At 36.7% G+C, this 22,840-nt stretch overlaps 1 protein-coding gene across 1 annotated transcript in view; it reads left to right on the forward strand.

Annotated features, from left to right (window-relative positions):
- Positions 1–19,909, forward strand: part of Rgs22 (regulator of G protein signaling 22) — a gene marked incomplete at its 5' end in the record, with an annotated part of 89,131 nt that extends 69,222 nt beyond the window's left edge. The window contains 6 exons of the mRNA XM_026384481.2: positions 2,011–2,190; positions 5,874–6,029; positions 10,761–10,856; positions 12,973–13,066; positions 13,170–13,253; positions 19,638–19,909. Coding sequence (XP_026240266.2) covers positions 2,011–2,190; positions 5,874–6,029; positions 10,761–10,856; positions 12,973–13,066; positions 13,170–13,253; positions 19,638–19,909 — 882 coding nt within the window. The remainder of the gene's footprint in view (positions 1–2,010; positions 2,191–5,873; positions 6,030–10,760; positions 10,857–12,972; positions 13,067–13,169; positions 13,254–19,637) is intronic.
- Between the last annotated feature and the right edge of the window lie 2,931 nt (positions 19,910–22,840).

A 22,840-nucleotide genomic window follows, 5' to 3' on the forward strand; every position in this document is an offset into this window, starting at 1 on the left:
CTAGAAAACAGTATGATTTGATCTAAAATGTGTGTGTGTGTGTTTATACAGAAAAGATTAGAAAGACATTTTCATCTAACAAATATTTATTGAACCCCTACCAGGGGCCAGGTTATATATCCTGAGGGTTCAACCATGATCAAAATAATCTCTCTTCAAACTCATGATATCAAGAGAGGTTCAGACGATGGCAGACAAAGCAATAATAAGCATGTCATTAGGGCAACAGCAGCAGGGGAAGCCCAGGATGCTATGGAAGTAGGCAGGATGGATGTCTCTCTTGGAGTCTTGGAGAACTTACTAGAAGGAAACATACTCAACAAAACCTCGATAATAGGTGACAGTTAACTAGGCTAGTGGTATGACAGGGTGGGACAATTAGGAAAAAAATCAGGGCCAATCAAAAAATTCTTCTATATGATAAGCCCACTAGTAATGGCAAATAATGCATTCCATAATGTAACAAATGCCATTTAAATATGTTTTTTTCTAAGGTGATGCTAAATTAAATAGAAATGCTAACCATTATTACAATATAATGTTTTATATTAAGCTTTTTCACACATAAACTTTTGCCAAACCATAAATAAATTTTACATGACTGGTACAAGAATTTTTCTTTCATATTATGTGTAAGACAGCTAATACAATGACTGATAGGTACTGGACACTTAATAAATATTAGGTAATTTCTGACTTAGAATTAGAAGTTTCCAAACTTGTTTGTTTTCAACCGATTTAGAAAACAATGTCTGGCCGGACCTAGTGGCGCACACCTATAATCCCTGCAACTCAGGAGGAGCGCAAGTTCAAGGCCAACCTTGGCAATTTAGTGAGGCCCTAAGCAACTTAGTGAGACCCTGTCTAAAAATTTAAAAAAATTACAAGGACTGGGGATGCAGCTCAGTGGTAGAACCCCCACTAAATTCATTCTAGTAGCAGAAAAATAAATTAAAAATAGCTTATTGAGCCCCTACCTGGGGCCAGGTTATATATCCTGAGGATTCAACCATGATCAAAATAATCTTCTCTCTCCAAACTCATGATGTAAATAGAGGTTCAGATAATGGCAGATAAGGCAATAACAAAGTGTGTCATTAGGGCAATAGCAAGGGAAGCCCAGGATGTTATGGAAGTAGGTAGGATGGATGTCTTTCTTGGAGTCCTGGAGAACTTACTAGAAGAAAACATTCCAGCTAATGTCTGTGGCTGGAAAATGCTATAATTCAGACTAAGTTATCTCTTTATTAAGAAAAAGAATATCTCTCTACTTGTGACTTAAAAACTGGGTCAGTTTAAGAGATGGCATTACTTTTATGTTTTTATGAAGAGGATAATATGATGGGATAATTGGAACAATATACATACTAAACGATATATAATGCCATTCCTTTTCACCAGCAGCAGGCCCACATTCTTCACTAGCCTTTTTAAGCCCAAGTCAATTTGGTGAAAAAGCAGCCTGGCGGGGAAAGCTATTGCATCTACCTGTAGCCTGAGTTAGATGCCCATTCTTGATATGCTGCACGGATCTTCTATATACCTCTACCATAACATACCATAACTAGCTATCCTGAATTTAAGTAACATGTTTTCACATTTCTCCAGTAGAGATTGAACCCTCCAAGGGCATGGGCTGTGTCTGGAGTCTCAGCTCTGTGTGTGGCAGGTAGCAGACTCTCAATATATAGTCATAAAATGAGTCAAAGCAGGCATTAAAGCTGTTTCTTTGCCTTGAGAAACAAGTGATCTGTATTAAATGAAATCTGTACCTATATAAGGTGCATGTATTAGTTTTAGGTTCTTCAAATCCAACAGAAAGAAAAACTATTTTTGTTTGTTTGTTTGTTTATTTATTTGTTTGTTTATTTTTGATAGCCTTGACATGTTCTGGTGCCCTCTTAACCTGAAGTTAAAATGATATACCTTGCAGACATAGGTCTACGAAAGTGTTCTAGTAATGCATTAATCACATATTATTTTGTCTTTCCTTTCCTCCTCCTTGTTTAGGACTTGTGCCATTCCCATTGTGATGAGACTGTCATCCAGAAAAAGATCACAACTATCATCAACTGCTTCATTAATTCTTACATTCCACCAGCTTTGCAAATTGACATTCCAGTAGAGCAAGCCCAGAAGATCATTGAACACAGGAAGGAGTTAGGACCATATATATTTAGAGAGGCACAGGTAAGAGATCAGGGCATGTGGCTAAGCATATTTTAAAATACATTAACAGGGCTGGGGTTGTGGCTCAGTGGTAGAGCACTTGCCTAGCATGTGCAAGGCACTGGGTTTGATTCTCAGCACTGCATATAAATAAATAAAATAAAGGTCCATTGAAAACTAAAAAAAATATTTAAAACATACATTGACAATCAAGATATTCTTTTAAAGCCTTTACATTATTCATATTTGGCAAGATTTCAATCCTCTGAGTACTGGGATTTTTAAATTTAGTTTAAATTAGTTTGCCAGGCCATTTAAATATAAGAAAATAGTAAGTCACTTGCTATTTTGTTGGTGATAAGATATAGCAAATAAAACTAAATAATACGCTTTGACTTTCCATAGTTACCATTTTTATTTCTAATTTACTAAAAAAACTCCAACTAATTCCTCCTTCCTTTCCCACCATTCATATTTCTTTTTAAAATATCTGCTACCTCAAAAATGTGTAAAATATGTGTGTCCCAAGATTTGTATATTTTTAAAGATTGGAATATTCACATAGCTCATAAAATAAGTGAGAGGAGATTTAAGTATTCAACCAACATAAAGTACACAAACTCATGAAAGGAAAATCATGTCTGTTAACCTGCTCAAGTTACTTCTTTTTAAGATAAATAATAGAAAACATTGACTTGGTGAACATAATTTATTTGCATTTTGAAAAGCCTTTTAGTGATGTTGTTCTTAAAAAATGATTAAGAAAAATAAATTATAATAGGGGTAATAGGGAAGGCCATGTCATGAATTAAGTGATATGAAACAGAGATTTAGAGTATGATTGCCCTTGAGCATGGAAAAAGGCCATTATTCCTTAACTTTCATTTGTAAGCCAGCTGTGTTCTAAGTCCTCTAAGGGATTGAAAGTGGACTCACAATCCAAAATATGCATTAAAACAGGCAAAAATATAGAGGCATGATTGAGGATGTGCTAGAGAGAAATAGAGAAAACAGGGTGCCAGAATCAGAGCATCTGTTAATGAAGAGGTCTTAGAGAAAGCTTGGCCTCGCCTCGGGGTACTGACAAACCCAGACAGGACTTGCCAGTCTGTTTCAAAGACCTTGAGCCTGGCGTTAGAGACCTGGAGCTAGGGACACTGGCTGGTTCTGGCGTACTCTTCAGGAATTGCAGCCAGTGAGCTTTATTGGTGACCTCTGGCCTGTGACTTCTGTCTGATGTCCTAAAATGGAGTCCTAGCAATAGCTTAAATATAGAGTTTGAAGCCTCTGAAAATACAGGATCTTTATTTGGGGGCCTCATCCCTCTGAATCTGTTATTCCTTCTGTTGTTCCCAAGGAAGCTCAGAGAATGGCATACCACCTACCCCTACCCAGGTATACAGCTAGTATCTGGTTGCCATCTTCATGTCTTCCCTCTCCTTCATTTTGTTACTCCCTCAGCTAATCCCTTCCTCAGATGTGTCCATTTGTCTCCTTGTCAGCTGTCACTCTACCTGTATTTTCTTAAACTGTACCACACTTCAGAAATGTAACAAGTCTCACATCAAATTACCAAAACCCCCCTGCCTCTGGGCTCTCTCTAGTCCTTTCAACTCAATCTGCAAACAGAGCAATCTTTCTAAAATATGTCTGATCATGTCACTTCTCTGCTTAAAATGTTTCCGTTGTTCTCTCCACTGCCCTCAGAATGAAGTCCACATCCTCCATACCTGCCTGGCTCCATCTCTTACCGCTTCCTGCCACCTCTCCCCTGGTCTTCCTGAAATGGCTCTTGCTGTCTTTTCTCCTGAGTGTTGTGCTGTATCCTCTTCTCTTCCTGTATCTGTCCCTGTCAGAGCCCTTATCACACTAAACTACAAGTGACTATCCTCATGTCTGACTTTCCCATTAGGCTGTAAGCCTTTTGAGGACAAGGAATATTTCTTTCTTACCTTTGTGGCCCAAATGCTTGGCACATTTTTTGACTTTATGAATGAACGATGTGAGACGAGATCTGGCATGACAGTGAAGAATAAGATCATATTGGAAATGACAGCAGAGTGGAGCAAAAGGACTGAGTAGTAAATAAGACTCTGCTGTTTAGCATGGCCATCAGTGTACCTGTGACAATCCCTCCTGCCCATGCCCAGTGGCTGGAAAATTTCATCATCAGCCAAGTTTTCACTCATCCTTTGACTCATACTAAAACCATTGCTCATCTACTAGCATTGAGCAGAGTAGTTCTGTAGTTATTATTTTCTTTACCCCACAATTTGGTTTTCTTTTAACCTTCTGGAGGTACAGATTCCATTTATTAATTATAGGCATTAACCTAAAATCTTAATTGCATCTTTAGGAAATATAGAGCTTTTATGACTTCTAGTAAAACATTATATGTCCTAATTGGGTGAACTTACTAGAGAGCCTTCTACATGGAGATACATACATTTGAGAGATGGGAATGATTAAGATTTTGGAGAGAGAATGGAGAAGTAGGCACAAAAATTGGTGAACAGAGAAGAAGGAGTAATTAAATTAAAGTTCATATAGCTACTGTGATACCAGTATATTGACAAGGGGATTACCTAATTAAATGAGTGGCAGATAAATATAAATGAAATTTTCTTCAAAGCATGCATTTCATCAAATAAAATATCTCTAGATTTTATAATCACATTCCCAGGAGTCTATGGAATTCAGTCACAAAACTGTCCTTTAAAAAGGGTGAATGATTTTATAATTATGAATCACATTCATGTATGGAAAAGTGGAGCAATGAAATATGCCGATTCAGGACTCTGTTGACCATGAAGTATTTACTTTGTAAAAAAAAAAAAAAAAAAATCTTCTTTTCCCTTAAGAGTTGGCTTGGTGCCTAATGGGAGGTTCATTTTTCTTAGGGCATTAGGTAAAGGCCATTCCTAGCCATACGATGTTGGGCTTGATTTGATGTGGCAAGTCCTACCTTCTTGGAAGTAATGTATGCCTCTGGAACTAATGGAAAAACTTGGCATGGGAATTAGAGCAACTATTCTTATCTCTGTAAATATCACAATTAATCACTTAATGTAAAGTGTCCTTATAGAAAGCATTTGTCTAGGATACCATTCTGCTTTCTAAATGTTACTTTTCTTGCTCTCACATAAAAGAAAGATTATATCATTTAAAAGTTACTCAAGATTTATTCTTAGATCTGCAGCTTTGTTTAAGAGCTTTTCCAGAGGCAAAATGGTATTTCCTTTCTCTAAAAGAAAGAAAAGGGGGTGGGGGAGTTTCCCTTGATGAACTGAATACTTGGAATACTTGTGTAGAACAGCAGTGTGTAGCAGATCAACTAGTATATGTTTTAAAAGAAAACATAAATTTCTTATTTAAAAAGACCTAATGGATTCTTTATTAATACAATCAATTGGTTAGGGAAACATAAGAATAAAGTGACTTTTAAGTGTATTTGGCGTGTGTGTGTGTGTTTGTGTGTGTGTATTTTTTTTAAAGAAAGAATTCTCATTGGTAATAAAAAAAAACATTGATGATAAGGATGTGCTGAGCTAAACTGTACTAAGAAGTCTGGAGACAATAAGTTGAAGGAAACATGGTGCATATTAAAGACAGAATAGTTAATCCATTATTATGGTGAATTAGAGTTTAAATTGATGCATTTATATAAAATTGTAATCTGAGACATACTTTGTTTTTTTACACAGATGACAATTTTTGGGGTTCTGTTTAAATTTTGGCCACAATTCTGTGAGTTTAGGAAGAATTTAACTGATGAAAAAATTATGAGTGTGTTAGAGAGAAGACAAGAATATAATAAGAAAATAAAATCCTCAAGCACAGATGTCGAAAAATTGGGAAAGGTAAGACAAGACTTCTTTGGGATTGAATCGTACTTTGAAGAGGTATGTGGTATGTGTGAATTTGTAGAAGAATTTTTACTGAGGAAATATAGAGATAAGTTATGGAATACAGATTTTAGTGGCTTTTAAGTCTTTGTTCAGAGGTTTCAGATTTACTTTTGAGTTCCCCAAGATTCATTTCAAATATTGCCTCTTCTATGTGAAGTCTTCCTTAACTCTCCTAGCTATGCAAACAGCTTACATCTGCTGCAGTAATGTTCCCCCCCCTCTCGTAAAGCATGCTTTTTATTGTCCTGTAAGTTTCTGCATCTGCCATCTTTGATGGATAGAGATCCTTAAAGAAAGAATCACAAGTTCAAGGCCACCCTCAGCAACTTAGCAAGACCCTGTCTCAAAATTTTAAAAAGTAAAAAGGGCTGGGGATGTAACTTAGTGTTCAATCCCCAGTACAAAAAGAGAGAGAGAGAGAGAGAGAGAGAGAGAGAGAGAGAGAGAGAGAGAGAGATATGGAGGGAGAGAGAGAGAGAAGAGCTCATCTGACTCTTCATCCATATTTCATAAGCACAAATACCTGCAGCCAGCATGTTGCTTTATCATTAATAATCATTGTTTATTGGATAAATTAGGAATTCTATGTGGTGTATGTAAAATAAAGAGTGTAATATACTTTACATCACAGAATACCATTGAAAAACATGTGGAACATAGCACATGTCATAAAGTAAATGTTAGTCACCATGATACTGTAGCAGCGGGTCTGGCATGGTGGTGTGCATCTCAGTCCCAGCTGCTTTGAAGATTGTGGTGGAAGGATGGCTTGAGGTCGGGAATCCAAGACCAGCCTGAGCAACATTGGGAGACTCTGTCTCAAAAACAAATGTAGCAATAATTTTCCTTTTTTATTACAAAAATAATAATATCAAACATATCTTTAATTTTAAGTAGTTAAACTGAACTGGGTAATCTAAAGAAAGTTATGATAAGAGAAAAAGAATCTCATGAAAATAACTTTCATTTAGTTTAATATCAAATACTTAAAATGAACAGTGTCAAATTTATTAACAAAAGAGCACGTAGCTTCACTAAATAAAAATTTTAAACTTTTAAATGGCAAAAAATAACATTAGAAGAAAAAATTGGGAAATAAAAGTTATGATGTAAGTTGTAAAAGCAAATCAGAAAAAAGGTAAATACTCTAATTAGAAATTTGGGTGAAGAGGGCTGTGGCTGTGGCTCAGTGGTAGCACACTTGCTTGGCAAATGTGAGGCACTGGGTTCAATTCTCAGCACCATATATAAGTAAATAAAATAAGAAAAAGGTCTATCAACAACTAATATATATATATATTGAAAAAAAAGAATTTTGGGTGAAGAGTGTTAACATGCAATCCCCCCCAAAAAAAATTACAAATGAACAAAAGCATTCAAAAGTATTCAGCCTCCCTGTTAACCAAAGACATGAAGACTGGCACAGAAGAAAATATTGGCAATATCCAGTGTTTGTTGAGCTTGTGAGAAAGAGGCATACAAACTCATCCATTATTAGAGAAAGTATAAAATGGCACATTTTTCTAAAGGACAGTTTGACAACAAATATTGTTTAAAATGTTTATTTTTTAAAAGTCAGCACACACACTTCTAGGAATTTATTCTAAAGGAGATAATCATAAAAATTCACAAAGGTACATGTACACAGCATCATTTATAATAGCACAAAGTTGGAAATCACCTAAATTTCTAATTTATCTATGTACATACCTTTAATCACCTGTTGAAAATGATAGTATATGTTTTTCATTTTATCATTCAACAAACATTGAGTGCATAAGACTATTTAATCATTGAAAATGGTAATCTAATTTATTCATTTCATCATTCAGAAAATATTTGAGGGCATCCTATGTGACAGATGCTGTTCTACAGTAAACATATAATGGTAAATAATACAAAGGCCCAGCTTATCTTCCATTTCTGTATTTCTTTTCATAGAAACATTTCCCAAAATATTTTGTTAAGAAAAAACCAGATTTTTAAAAGAACATATATATGGGAAAACGGAAATCCATATGCTGTAGAATGTAATTTAACCCCTATTTCTCATCCGGCACAAAACTCAATTCAAAGTGGATCAAAGACCTAGGAATTAGATGAGAAATCTTGCACTGCTAAAAAAATATATAGGCCCAACAAACACTCCAACATGTCAGCTCAGGAACTGATTTCTTTAACAAGATTCCTAAAGCACAAGAAGTAAAATAAAAAATCCCTACATAGGGGCTGGGGTTGTGGCTCAGTGGCAGAGTGCTTGCCTCACAATATGAGGCACTGGGTTTGATCCTCAGTACCACGTAAAAATAAATAAACAAAATAAAGATATTGTGTCCATGTATAACTAAAAAAAATTTTTTAATAAAAACCCTACATGGGATGACGCCCTTCAACAGATGAGTGGATAAAGAAAATGTGGTATTTATACACAATGGATTATTACTCAGCTATAAAAATGAATGGAATTATGGTGTTTGCCAGTAAATGAATGGAACTAGAGACTATCATGCTAAGTGAAATAAATCAATCCCCCCAAACTAAAAGCCAAATATTCTCTCTATACACAGATGCTAGCATACAGTAAGGGAGGGAAGAATAAAAATTTATTGGATTAGACAAAGGGGATGTGAATAGGAAAGACCGAAGAATGAATCAGACACAACTCATATGAATACACAACTGGTTGTAACTCCACATCGTGTATAACCACAAGAATGGGAATGTATGTATGTATAATGTCAAAATACATTATACTGTCGTGTATCACTAAAAATGAAATGTAGTGGAACATTGTGTGAAATTTGGAGATTCAAATTAATATTTAGGATCGATACTTTAGTTCTTTTCCATAATTACCTGCTGTGTTTGGCAAACATAGTGTTTAGCAAACATTGTTCTGGATGATGTTTGCAATTAAAAGACATGTTCTGTCTTCTCAAAAAAAAATGGGATGGCATCAAATTATAAAGCTTCTTCATGACAGAGGAAATAATCAAGAGCATGAAGAGAGAGCTATAGAATGGGAGAAAATCTTTGCAACCTCCTCCTAAGATAGGACATTAATATTCAAGATGTACAAAGAACTCAAAAAACTTAACATCAAAAAAGCAAATAACCCAATCAATAAATGGGCAAATGAACTAAATAGACAGTTCTCAGATTAAGAAATCCAAACTGTCAACAAATGAAAAAATGTTATACATCTCTAGGAAATGCAAATTTAAACTACACTGTGACTTCATCTTACTCCAGTCAGAACGGCAATGATCAAGAATACATGTTAACAACAAATGTTGGCGAGGATGTGGGGGGAAAATGTACACTCATGCATTGCTGGTCGGATTGCAAATTGGTGCAGCCTCTCTGGAAAGCAGTACAGAGAGTACTCAAAAAGCTAGGAATGGAACCATTTGACCCAGTTATTCCACTCCTTGAAATATTATATCCAAAGGAGTTAAAATCAGCATGATATATTGATACAGCCACAAAAATATTTGTAGCAGCTCAATCCACAATAGCTAAGGTATGGAACCAATCTTGGTATCCTTCAATAGATGAATGGATAAAGAAAATGTGGTATATATACGCTATGGAATATTACTCGGCCATAAAGAAGAATGACTTTATGACATTTGCTAGTAAATGGGTGGCTTGGGAGACTATCACACTGAGTGAAATAAGCCAATCCCCCCAAATAAAAGGTTGAATGTTTTCTCTGATATGTGGAAGCTAATCTACAATAAGCGGGGGGTGGGAGTGGGAGGAAGGTATAGAAGTTCAGTGGAGTAGACAAAGGGGAATGAAGGAAAGGGAAGGGATGGGAATATATGTATATAAATATACTAAGTGAATCTCACCATTGTGTACATCTACAAGAAATTAATTAAAAAAATAACTATGAGTAAATGACAGAAAGATGGGTAGAGGAGAGGAAAGGGAAGGGGAGGTACTGGGAACTGAATTAGAACAACATATATTTCATGCTTTTAAAATTATGTCAACACATATTTTTTATATATGTATAACATGTATAACTAAAAAGAACAAATAAAGAAACACTTCTCATTAGTAATAAAATAAAAACATTGATGATAAGCATGTGATGAGCTCAACTATACTAAGAAGTCTGGAGACAATAAGTTGAAGGAAACATGGTGTATATTAAAGACAGAATAGTTAATCCATTATTAGGGCGCTCTGGCATGACAGTGAAGCATAAGATCAAATTGGAAATGAGAGCAAAGTTAAGCAAAAGGAGACTCTGCTGTTTGGCATGACTATCAGTGTACCTGTGACTACCCCCCTGCCCAGGCCCAGTGGCTGGAATTGCATAAAATTCAAGCAACAAAACATAAACATTAAGATTATAGATTATATTTGTATCTCTATGCATTTTCTTTAGTGAGAAGTCTGCATGGATGTTCTTGAAAATGTTACAATGGTTTCTCTTAGATGCTAGAATTTGGGAATAGATTTTATATTCCACTTCATTATCTCATTTGTTTTTAAATATTTTATATTAGTATAAAAAGAAAATTAAGATCAAAATGACTTGATGAAAACTCAGTTGTAGCATTCACCATGAAATATTTTTTCACATGATATTACAACTTCTTCACTTCAAATTCGTATTAGTATAGCATTATCCCTTTTCTGGAATAATTTAATTTAATATGATTACAGCTTGGAATCAAACAATATGGAAGTACTACAGGGTCTGCTACCAAAAGCGCCTTAGTCACTGAACCCCTCCAAGGCCTGCAAGCATATGGCCGGCAGGTAAGCAGCAAAAGAGCACAGGTCTCACTTCCTCTCCAGAGGACTGGGTGGTGGCTCCCAAACTCAGTCACTGGACAGTGCTGGGGTGTGTTTGAAAGTGGGGCTAAAGTTATAACACTAGGAATGATTGGAAGGGAACGTCCTTGAGTTTTTAGAGTTGAACAGTACTTTTAAGCTGATTCTGGACATGTAATCAAGGAAAATAACTTCTTGATACACATGAATAAGATTTAAGTTGCAATGACCATTTTACTGGAAAAGAGAATAAGAGAGAAAAAAAACTATATGTACATATATGTTGTTATATTCTTGTGTTAAGAGATGACAGAAGAATGTTAATGCTTTGTTTCAGTTTTCTAATTTCTTGAAGTGGTCATTAAATTGGCCATTGACTAATACATTCACAACTTTTTTGTTTATTTTTATAATTAGCACATTAATATCACTTCTCCCCAAATTTCATGAGTTTATGTGCATTTTTGATTATTTTATATTGAAAGTGTTTGCATCTTAGGATAATACTGACTCAAGAAACAATCATTTTAGCACTCAGGAATGTCACATAACTTCAGTTATCTGATTGAACTAATAGACTGAAAAGCTTTACTGTGAGAACAGAAATATTCAATTTTATGCAACCATGTGCTGAAAGAGAAATATCTAAAAGTGTACAATACCTAAAAATACATTCAGAAATATATTAGTAAATTATTAGTATTAAACTTCAAAAACAGAGTGTAAAAAGAAAAGGGGTAAATGGCAGGGTTCCATGGCACACGCCTGTAATCCCAGCAGCTAGGGAGGCTGGGGCAGGAGGATCACAAGTTCATAGCCAGCTTCAGCAATTTATCGAGGCCCCTAAGCAACTCAGTGAGACCCTGTCTCTAAATAAAATTTAAAAAAGGGCTGGGGATGTGGCTCAGTGGTTGAGTGCTCCTGAGTTCAATCTGGTACGGAAGGAAGGAAGGAAGGAAGGAAGGAAGGAAGGAAGGAAGGAAGGAAGGAAGGAAGGAAGGAAGGGAGGGAGGGAGGGAGGGAGGGAGGATATAGATGACCAGGTTTCTAATTTTTACTCTCCCTTATAATTCAACATTACCTCATTGACTGAAACTCAGCACATAATCTCCTTTGAGTCTGCTTTCTTATCTGTAAAAAGAGAGAAATGAGATGATAATGTCCTAACAGATAGCTCAAGATATTTGTAGGAAATGGAAAAGCTTTTGAAACAGAAGTGGTGATATACTCCTGTAATCCTAATGGTTTGGGAAGCTGAAGCAGGAGAATTACAAGTTTAAGGCCAGCCTAAGCAATTTAGTAAAACCCTCTCTCAAAATAAAAAGGGCTAGAGATATAATTCAGAGGTAGAATGCTCATGGGTTTGATTTTTTTTCAATTTTTGTTCTTTCAATACTGAAAGAAAGAAAGAAGAAATACCCTTTGGAAACCAAAGTCATTTTATAAATATAAATGTAGAACATAGTTATTATAGCTATTTAAAGTATCCATGTTGAATTACTCTAGCAATTTGTAAAATAACAATAACACTGCCATTTTGCAAATGTGGATGGGTGCCTGGTATATGCATTTTTTCAGGTAGATTTTGCACATTGAAATTGTAATTAATCCAATTGCAAAAATTGTCCTCTGATTCTCCCACCCCCAAAATCTTGGATCTTTTATAAGCACCTAATATGTAAAGATTTAACTGTCAAGATATTTATAAAGCTTTTGTGACACTGATTCACTGAGCAATATTATCATCATCCTCATATCCTCCCCCTCCCCACTCATCCAGGAAATTTACAGATTTAGGCAAAAATTTTTAGAATGCCCTTACTGTATCATAAACATTCTAAGAAAAGGAGTAAGATAGATTGATAATAATTTGTGATGCCCAAAATGTTTACTCAGCAAATTCAGCTTGTGAAATTTATACCCCTTAAACTTCTGATATGCATACTTTTGCATACTTTTCTTCATATGTGTTATACTTCAATAAAAAGTTTAAATGAAGGGATATAAGTCATTTTACCCTCAATAATAGAAGTCATTTTACCTCCAGTTTACTTCCTCAGGCAAAAATTTCTAGAATTAACTTTGAAAATCATTTTTCCAGCCAACCTGGTGCTACTCAAAGTATATAGAAGCCTTAGAACAGGAAAGAGTTCTTCTTAAAATCCAAGAGGAACTGGAAAGAAAGATGCTTGCAGGTAAGTTTTTCTCTTTATTTACAAGATTATTTTGCTATTTCCTATCACAGATTAATTTTAGAGGATTTCAGCAATTACTTTTTATTTCTCTCATTTTGCACAGGTACATCATCACTAAGTAATTTATTTAGGCCTTCTGGTTCAGTCATGTCTTTGAAGAAGACTTTGTCTACCATCAGCCTCCTGAGTGAGTTTCCAGGGCTAGTCCATCTTCAGTCCTCCTTTCTGCCTCTCAGTTGGCCATTCAGAACATGGAGGCCATTCAGAACCCCCACTTCCCTGAATCCCAAGTTAGGGATGCTAGTGTGTCCTGGTGTGTTCTGTCTCTGTGTTTTCTCTCCTTGCTGAGGAGGAAAGACTAAGGTATTTATTCCTACAACTTGACCTCTTTTCCAGAGGGACAGCATTGATGTCAGTGTTTGCATCCTGTTGCTGATAGGTGCAAGGTGAGTCCTAGTCTGAGAGATGGTCATTCCCACCATGTCCCTTTAGCACACACTCATATATATGTGTGCAGCTGTGCACACATAAACCGCACACACACACACCACACACATCTACACATCCGTGCCCCACTGACAAATCAAGGGGTCGGAACATCTTGTCCTCCTTTTGAATGGCATTGTCTCTCCTGAGAAGTAATGCCTTTGAGAGGGATGATTGATGGTTCCTCTTTACTGAAAGTAAAGACAGGGCCTTTCTCCCATAAAAAAATATTGATATACAGATTATCTGTCATTATTTTGTTTTTGTTTTGCCATGTTTTTGTTTTGAGCCCAGAGGCACTCCACCACTAGGCTGTATCCCCAGCCCTTTTTGTTGTTGTTGTTGTTGCTATTTTAAGACAGGATCTCCCTAAGTTGCTCAAGCTGGCCTTGAATTTGCCATTCTCCTGATTAACATCCCAGGTAACTGAGATAACAGTGTCCACTACCATAACCAGCCTTACATGGTTTTGACTGGGTACTAATGTTGGGGTTTAACAAGGCCTTTACAAAGTAGTCCAATGGCAAAATGTAGTATATGTGTGACCCATTGGCCAGCTAGTTGAAGAAGCCTGTTAAATTAAAGTCCCCTTCTTTTTTACCTTTTGTCCTGCAGATTAACTTTTTGGTTTTTTAAAATTCTTACTTTTTCTGGTTCTTGGGAGGGGTTGATGAGTAGGCCTAATGTTTTTAGCCTGTTCATTTTTTTTTCCTATTATTATTTACCCTACCCACTGTTTCCCCCACTCCTTAGGACACCACTTTCTTGATCCTGTGACAATTCTGTATAGGTTTTGTTGTCTCTGTTCTGGATTTATATTTTCCATAATATCATTTTAAATTTATATTTTCTATAAATGCTTATGTTTTCATGAATTTATTTTTGTCTTGCAGGAATTTTTTATGTCAAAGTTAACTGACACGAGAAGCTCAAGTGACTTATTGTCTTGATGGTCTGCCATAGAACAAGTCTAATATTCACATGAAATTTAGCTTGTTTTGCTTTTATACTTGTAAAATTACAGTTATTCTGTACACATGACATACAAGAATGTAAAATTCTCAGAAACCTTACAACAAAATTACTACTATCAAGGTTAAAAGAATCGAAATGTTTTGCTTATCACAATCCTTAAGAGTATGTAATGTTTTTCTCCTCAGTTAATATTTTAACAAATATTCCTTGATTCCTTTACTATATTTGATTAGCAGATACATTCGGCAAGTGATCAGGGAACATGAATATTCCTAGCGATAAATTGGCCCAAAATATAAACAAAAGAGTCTTCCCTCTTTCCTTTATAAAGAAGCTATCATTAAAGCAGTGGTTCTCACACTTTCATGTGCCTAAGATTGACATGTGACCCTGACTCGCAGTTCAGGTTCCTGAGGCCACCTCCTGAGAATCTGCTTCAGTCCTGCTTGGGCAGGACTCAGTTTTTACCAGATGTCCCAGGTGATTCTGATGCAGTATTCCACAGAGGACTCTTTGAGATAAACTGATAGGGCAGCAAGAAAAGTACTTCAAAAGGTAAAAGCCCTCTTACTTACTGAAGCTGCATTTTTTCTCAGAGGATCCAGACATACCCCTTCCTTTACTTGTTCCTGGAGGGAAGGGAAAGTGGGTAAAGAAATGACCTGAGAGGGTGGTTTATGGACCTTATGACTCAGTTGCTCCAAGGACTGTGACTAAATGACCAGATCGTGAACAATGGACTTCCAGTTCTACACAATCATGGAAGATATTTTCAAAGTTGTAAGTGCCATTCCAAATTCTCCAAGGAGTTAAATATTTTAAGTGGGGAAAGTATCGGTAGATATACTTTAAAGATCATCTTTCTTCTAAAGCAGGGGGTTTAGGAACTCTGAAGTTTCCTATGCTCCCACAGCACCCCTAAACCCTAGAAAGCCTGTTTTGTGACTATTTTCCATTTGTTAACCTTCTTAATTCATCTCTTCTCAATCTCTCTCTCTCTACTTCTCCCACCCCTGTTTTTCCTCTCCCACTATTATCCTACCTTCTCTGTTTTTTTGTTTGTTTTGTTTTTGTTTTTTGTTTCTGGGAATTGAACCCAGGGGCACCTAACCAGCCACATCCCCAATCCTTTTTAAAAAATATTTTATTTAGAGACACATCATCTCTAAATTGTTGAGGCTGGCTTTGAAGTTGTGATCCTCCTGCCTCAGCCTCCTGAGTTGCTGAGATTACAGGTGTGTGCCACCATACCTGGTTAATAGAGCATTTTATGTGGTCCGTTTTTTCTCTCTTAGCATATCAATTAGACTTCTTTTAAAAATTTTCTCACTGGTTGTCCCAAAGTGTGCAATACACATTACAACTAATAAAAGCCCTCTTTCAAAGAATGTTAAAAGCACCAGGCATGGTGGTACATGCCTGTAATTCCAGCAACTCAGGAGGCTAAAGCAGAAGGATCCCAAATTCAAGTCCAGTCTGGGCAATTTAGTGATACCCTGTCTCAAAATAAAACATAGAAAAGGCAAATTTTAAAAAAGAAAAATTTAAAAAAGAAGCCAGGAAGAAAGGGGTAGAGCAACTTAATCTACAGAGGAACAAAGATAAGAATTACATTTGACTTCTCTTCAGAAACCATGCAAGCAAGAGAGTATGGAGTAAAATATTTTAACTGTTCAAAGAATGTAGCTTAGTGATAGAGCACCCCCGGGGTCAGTCTTCAGTATCAACCTTTATCCCTCTGCAAAAAACCAAAAATAAACACTATAGTATTTCTAGGTAGTACAAGTACCTATAACAGAGTATTACCAATCCTCCTTTATCACACTTTCCAATGAACTATAATCACTGAATATGTTTTGCTGTTATTTTGAGCAAATTTTTATCTGTTAGAGCAATTGGGAATAAGAAAAATAGAATTTATTATTTACCTTCATATTCCTTCTCTATGAATCTTCTTTATGTAGATCTGAGTTTCTGACATATAGGATTTTTCTTTTCTCTGAAGAATGACTTTTCATATTTCCTTGTAAGCTAGGTCTACTTGAGACAAATTCCTTCAATTTTTCTTTGCCTTAGAAAGGCTTCCTTTTTAAAGATAACTTCATAGGACAAAGAATTCTGGATCAGTGTTTTTTTTTTTCTTTCAACACTGAAAATATTTCACTCCACTCTCTTCTCTGCATGGTTTCTGAAGAAAAGTCAAATGTAATTATGATCTTTCCTACTGTGTGGGTTGAGCTGTCCCACTCCTCTCCTTCTGGCTTCTATCAAGATTTTCTCTTTGTCTTTGATTTTCTTAAGTTTGAATATTACACAAATAGGTATAGATTTGGGGGCATTTATCCAGCGTGGTATTCTTCGAACATCCTGGATCTGTTTTGTTGTCTATCATTGATGCTGGGAAATTTTGTCGTCATTACTTCTAATAGTTCTTGTTTGTTTTCTTTTCCTTCGGTATTTCCATGACAAGCATTGACACCTTTTGTTATTGTTCCACAGTTCTTAAATATTCTTTTCTTTTTAATTCATCTTTCTCTTATCATATCAGTTTTGGAAGCTTCTGTTGAGCACCTAAAGCTCATGATTCTTTCCTCAAGTGAATTCGGTCTATTGATGAGTTCATCAAAGGCATTCTCCATTTATGTCATAGTGTGTGTTTTTTATTTCTAGCATTTCTATGAGTTTTTTTCCTTGGAATTCTCTGTGCTACAGTACTCATCTGTTCTTGCATATTGTCCACTTTTTGAAAAAAAATTAGAACTCTTACCATATTAATCATGGTCATTTTAGATTTCCTACTCAGAATGTCAATACCTCTGCCATAGCTGAGTCTGGCTCTGGTGCTTGCTCTCTTCAGACTGCATTTTGCCTCTTCACATGCCTTGTCATTTTCTGTTGAAAGTGAGACATGATGTATTAGGTGAAAGGAACTGGGGTGGATTAGCCTTTAGTGTGAGGTTCATGTTCAGCTGGCCAATGATATGAACTTACTGTGTTGTTAGAGCTTGAAATTTCCTCTTTGCCCTTGTGTCTTGTTTCCCTGTTGTGTTTGGGTTTTCCTGAAGACTAAATAGTGCCTCAGCCTTGACATTCTTGAAATTGGTCCCTGTTAATGTGGTGGTGGGGGAACATATTGTAGTCCCATGATTAGATCTCAGTGTTTCATGAGCCTGAGTTGGGTATTTCCCCTTCCCAGTTTGTTTGGGCTTTGATAAAACCCTCCTCTGTTGGGGTCTTGTCAAATTGTCTCCTAGAGGGTAGGCCTTGTAATGAACAGCACACTCGGGGTAGATTTCAAAATGATGACTCTAGTCCTCTCCTACCAGAAGCAAGAGGAGATGTTTCTCTGGTCTTCTCCGGAAAACATGGTAAAACTTCTAGAGATAAAACTCAAGGGGATTTGGGGGCTCCCCTAATTCTGGACCCTTGAGACTTTTTTTTTTAAACTCTCAAGCTAGTCTGCAGTAAGCCTTGAGCAATTCATCAGTTACAGCCTCACTGTTCCTACTGAGGCTGGTTCTAGCTGCAGGCTTCTGCTCCTGATGAGCTTTCTGTCTCTCTTGTTTTAGGGGCAGCAGGTTGCCTTATTACCAACAAGGAGAATTGTTGATTCAGATTGTTTAGCCCTTTTTCTTGTGAGGATGGTTGTGATGACTGATCTCCTTACATGACAGTCCAAGTCCCTCACAGTGTCTTCAGAGCATGAGCTTATCCTAGTTTTTATCATTAGAGGGAATTTCCTTATATTAGTGTGCAGGAAGTATCATCAACTGTAGTTCCACAGGCTCTTCTCAATATTTTGTCAATTCTTCTCCTCCTCCCCTCCTTATTATTGATGGTTACCTATTTCAGACCACCATCACTTTAAAGCTGGGCACTAATTAGTATTTCTTTCTCCTGCCTGGCCACCTTCCCCCTGTCCTCAGTGTAATCTTTCTAAGATGCAAACATGATTCCCCTGACTGAATCCTTCATTGAGATGATTGGTAAAACCTGCTATTGGTCAACTAGAAGTCCTTTACTTAGCGTGATGCATATTTAAGGCCCTTTAGGTTCAGGTTTATCGACCTCAGCCTGATTATCATTTTTGCCAGATGATTATTTGTTGTAGAGGGCTGTCCTGTGCATTGTCACAGTGTCCCCAGCCTCTACACACTTATGCTGATAACACTTCCCCAGTTGTGGTAACTCAAATTTCTTTAGGTATTTTGTCAAATCAGCCTTATTTGAGAAGCACTGCTTTAGCCTTCTGAACAGTTTTATTTTTGTTTTTTGAAATCTCTGATTATAATAAAACTTTTAAATTCTAGTTTCAGGGCATATATATATATTTTTTAAGTGTCATACCTGCTGCCTCCATAACACCTACCGATAGTACTTTTTAATCACCAATGACTGATTTGTTTTAGTGAGTGTCTATCTTACATCTACTTGAATATTTTCTGCTTTTTAATGTAATCACTGAAAGCATAATGCCTAATAGAGATTCCCAGCCAATGTTTGTTGAATTAATAAAACTTAAATTCCATATTCAAGTTTAATGTAGCATATACTGTGTTTTAAGTAATCTTAAAAGCGCTCTTAAATCTGAATTGGGTGTGTACAACTAACTAAATAAATTTTTATTGTGCTCTATTTTTGTATTTGATGCTTCTTAATTTTATGAGTTCTCTTAAAGAAAACACAGTTCATTTTCAGAAGAGTCCTAAGTTTTAAAAACACAAATTACTATGCTGGGGTTGTAGCTCAGAGGTAGAGCACTTGCGGAGCATGGGTGAGGCAGTGGGTTCAATCTCAACACCATAAATAAATAAATTAATTAAATTTAAGGCCCTAGTCTCTTCCTCAATGAGAAATTACTTTTGTATTTTGATTTAGGACCTTGGATCAAAAGATGAAAAGAAAAATGGAAAATCTGTGTTCTTTCCCTTTCCAGAGTCAGATACTTAGGGTATATGACTAAAATTCCTGATCTGAAAATAGTTACTATGTTAGCAACGTCTTCCTTATTATTATTACTATAAAGCTAATATACGCACCTGGGGAAAACATTCAACAGTACATGATGAAGTGAAGTGGTGATCTCCCCCTTTGCCCCATTATGTTACAGGCTGCTGTTCCCAACATCCCACTTTGATTCCTCTTAGTACTGTGTCAGACCACAGCCCAGTTGTATTAGAGAAAAGGAGAGGTGCTCAGAGACTAAACAAAACATCAGGAGATGGTGTGCAAGAAAAAAGGTTTATTGGAAAATGCTTACAGGGAGGTCCAGTGACAACAGGATGGACAGACAGCACCTCTGTCCCTCTGGTGCTTTGCCAGAAAACAGTGCCTTCATCCCTCCTGGTATCTTTGTCCAGTAGTGACCAACTGGACAAGTAGCACTTATTATCTCCAGAGTGTCCTCAGTTACCACAGGGAGAAGAACTTTATAAATTAGGCCACAGAAGCAATGACATCATTAGTTTGCTTTGTTCCTTGTATGACCAGAGTTCCAAGGAACAGTTGTCCTGACATGCATGCAAGAAAGCGGTTCCTACAAATAACCCCAGTTTCCCTAGTTGTAATACACATGAAAAAGAAAGAGCTAGTAGTATCTCTAAAGATAGAATTTATCTGGACATTCTGGCCAGGCCTGCTCTTATTATTCCCTTAACTAGGCTTAGTTCTTGGGAACAGAAATGGGTATTTCAGGGACATAGTGTTTTATTGTTTTCCTTTTCTTCAAGATGACACATAATGGGGCTGGGGCTGGGGCTCAGTAGTAGAGCGCCTGCCTCGAACATGTGCAGCACTCGGTTCAATCCTCAGCACCACATAAAAAAATAAAGATCTTGTGTCCAACTACAAGTTCTAAAATAAAAGATGGCACATAATGGAATCCCACTGCTAGCTATGCTCATGACCACCTCACTGGAGTAAACTATCCTTTCTCAGGCTACCTCACAGGTAGGTATGGCCACCAGACCATTAAGCCAAGGGGATGTGAACATAGTGTGCAATATCCATTCAAGTCTTAAGAATGAAAATGCTTTCCAACCATTTCTCTTTTCTCTCTTCCTGTGGGATCACAGTTGTGCTGGCTAGCAAGCTCCACCATAAAGATGGAACATCTGAAGAATTATGGAACCTAAGTCTTTGAATGGCCTCAAGGACAGCTGCCTCACTCTGGACAGAGAAACAAATTTCAATCTTTTCTTTAATATTTACTTTTAGTGGTTACAATTCCTTTATTTTTATGTGGTGCTAAGGATCAAACCCAGTGCCTCACACATGCTAGGCAAGCAATCTATGTTTGAGCCACAACTCCAGCCTCCTAATCTTTGAGTCACTTTATTCTTATGCATTTTTATTGTGCTACTGTACAGAAACCTAAAATATATGGCATTGATCAAGCAGTCAGTTTGTGGACATAAACAAAGCATATAATTACAATAAGAAAGGTGGAAACCTTTGTAATATTATGCAAAATGTTTGGTAAAACTATTACTTCTATTAACTTAGAAGGCAGACCATGTGCCTACTGTGCCCATGGCTTTATAAAGGAGGGGTTTTAAAAAGGAGAAGGAGGAAGAAGATGAAGAAGGAGAAGGAAGAGGAAGAGGGCAGAAGAAAAAAGGAAGAAGGAAGGTTGATGAACATTGTGGGTGTGTTGCTCCTTGCAGTTTTTAGTAAGGCACTATGAGAAATACATCAGGCAAGAATGAACCAGTTTACAAAAAGAAATGTAAGAAAATACAGCTTAGCTAAGGGAGGCACATTCTCTGACTATCTTGCAATGCAATTGACGTAAAATCTAATAATTGGGCCCTCAAAGTTGGTAAAGCCAACTGCAACTACACCCCATAAAGCAGAGCCTTTAGTTATTAAGACTTTTCATCTGGATGGTGGCTGCTGTATAACAAAGATCAAAGTAAAGATAATGCTATTCTGGCCTATTGTCTTTAAAATAGCCACTGTTAAAATTTAACAATTGTGTTAAGCATAGAAGAGAATAAATAAAAAGAGAGTTAGCAGGCTTAAATCTATGGCCAGAAGATATTTGTGACATGGAGCTGACTGGAACTAGACTGAAAGCTTACAAAACTTTTGATGAAATAACATTCTCATCAAATCTATGAATCTATTATTTGGATAAGAGGTGTCCCCCACAAAGCTCCTGAGTTAATGCAGGATATTTGTAGGTGAAATGCTTAGACTGTGAGCTGTAATCTAACCAGTCCATCCTAGTTTGAAACTGAGTGATAATTGTAGGTAGGTGGGGCATGGCTGGAGGAGATGTTTATTAGGGTTCTCTAGAGGAACAGAATCAATAAGAAGTATGATTATACAAAGGGAATTTATTAGATTGGCTTACACGACCAGAAGCTAAATACAATCAACTAAATATTTGGCCTTTGGTGATTAAACTCAATCCCCAGCTCCTATCCTCAGAGATCAGGGAGTGGAGCTGAAAGTTTCAGTCCTCTACTCACACAGTTGGTTCCACTGAGAATTATCACCCATTCTGAAGCTATCTAATTCTACTGTTGGGAACAACCTTGGGGACTAAAACCAAATATTATTACTAAGGATATTTTTATGACTTAGTTAAAGGGCTTGGGGAGCTTTGTGTCAAGAATCAGGAACAGAAACCAAATATGTTACAATCCATTCCGTGGTTTCTATCCATACCCCTTACAGTAAACATCATAAAAGTCAAAATATATTGGCACCTTACTAGAATCTTATCCACTCATTAATTAGTCCATCATCATAACACTGAAAATTTCTCCCAGAGCAAGGCCACTCAGGTTGGTAGGCTTGCTTTCTCCCATCCAAGTATTAACCAGGCCCGACCCTGCTTAGCTTCCCAGATCAGACAAGATCGGATACTTTCAGGGTGGTATGGCCATAGACAGCAGGCTTTCTTTTTATGTTGCAAGGTTCTAGAAGCAGGAGTGTTCTTATCAGACTGATAATAGTACCCTCTTAGGTGTCTCGTATAGTTGAGCCATGAAACAATATTTTCTCTTGCCTCAGTCTCTTTTAGGGTGTTGATGTAACGTTGGATTTCCCTCATTAAGGAACCCATTCATTCACTCCTTTATTGTCAGCTAGTATTCCTCCTTTCCATTTATGTCCAAACTTTTCTACCTTTGGAAGAGACACTAGGTTCAGGCAGTGATATTAATCTAGCAAGTACCTCTGTACTTCAGGCAGTGATATTAATCTAGCAAGTACCTCTCCTCAGTCTCCTCCCATGCAGATAGAGTGAGGTTCCCTAGGTGCAGAATGCAGTACAGTTGCCCTCACTGCTAACCCCAATTTTGA

Source organism: Urocitellus parryii, chromosome 7 (genome assembly GCF_045843805.1).
Source record: "Urocitellus parryii isolate mUroPar1 chromosome 7, mUroPar1.hap1, whole genome shotgun sequence".
Taxonomy (NCBI): domain Eukaryota; kingdom Metazoa; phylum Chordata; class Mammalia; order Rodentia; family Sciuridae; genus Urocitellus; species Urocitellus parryii.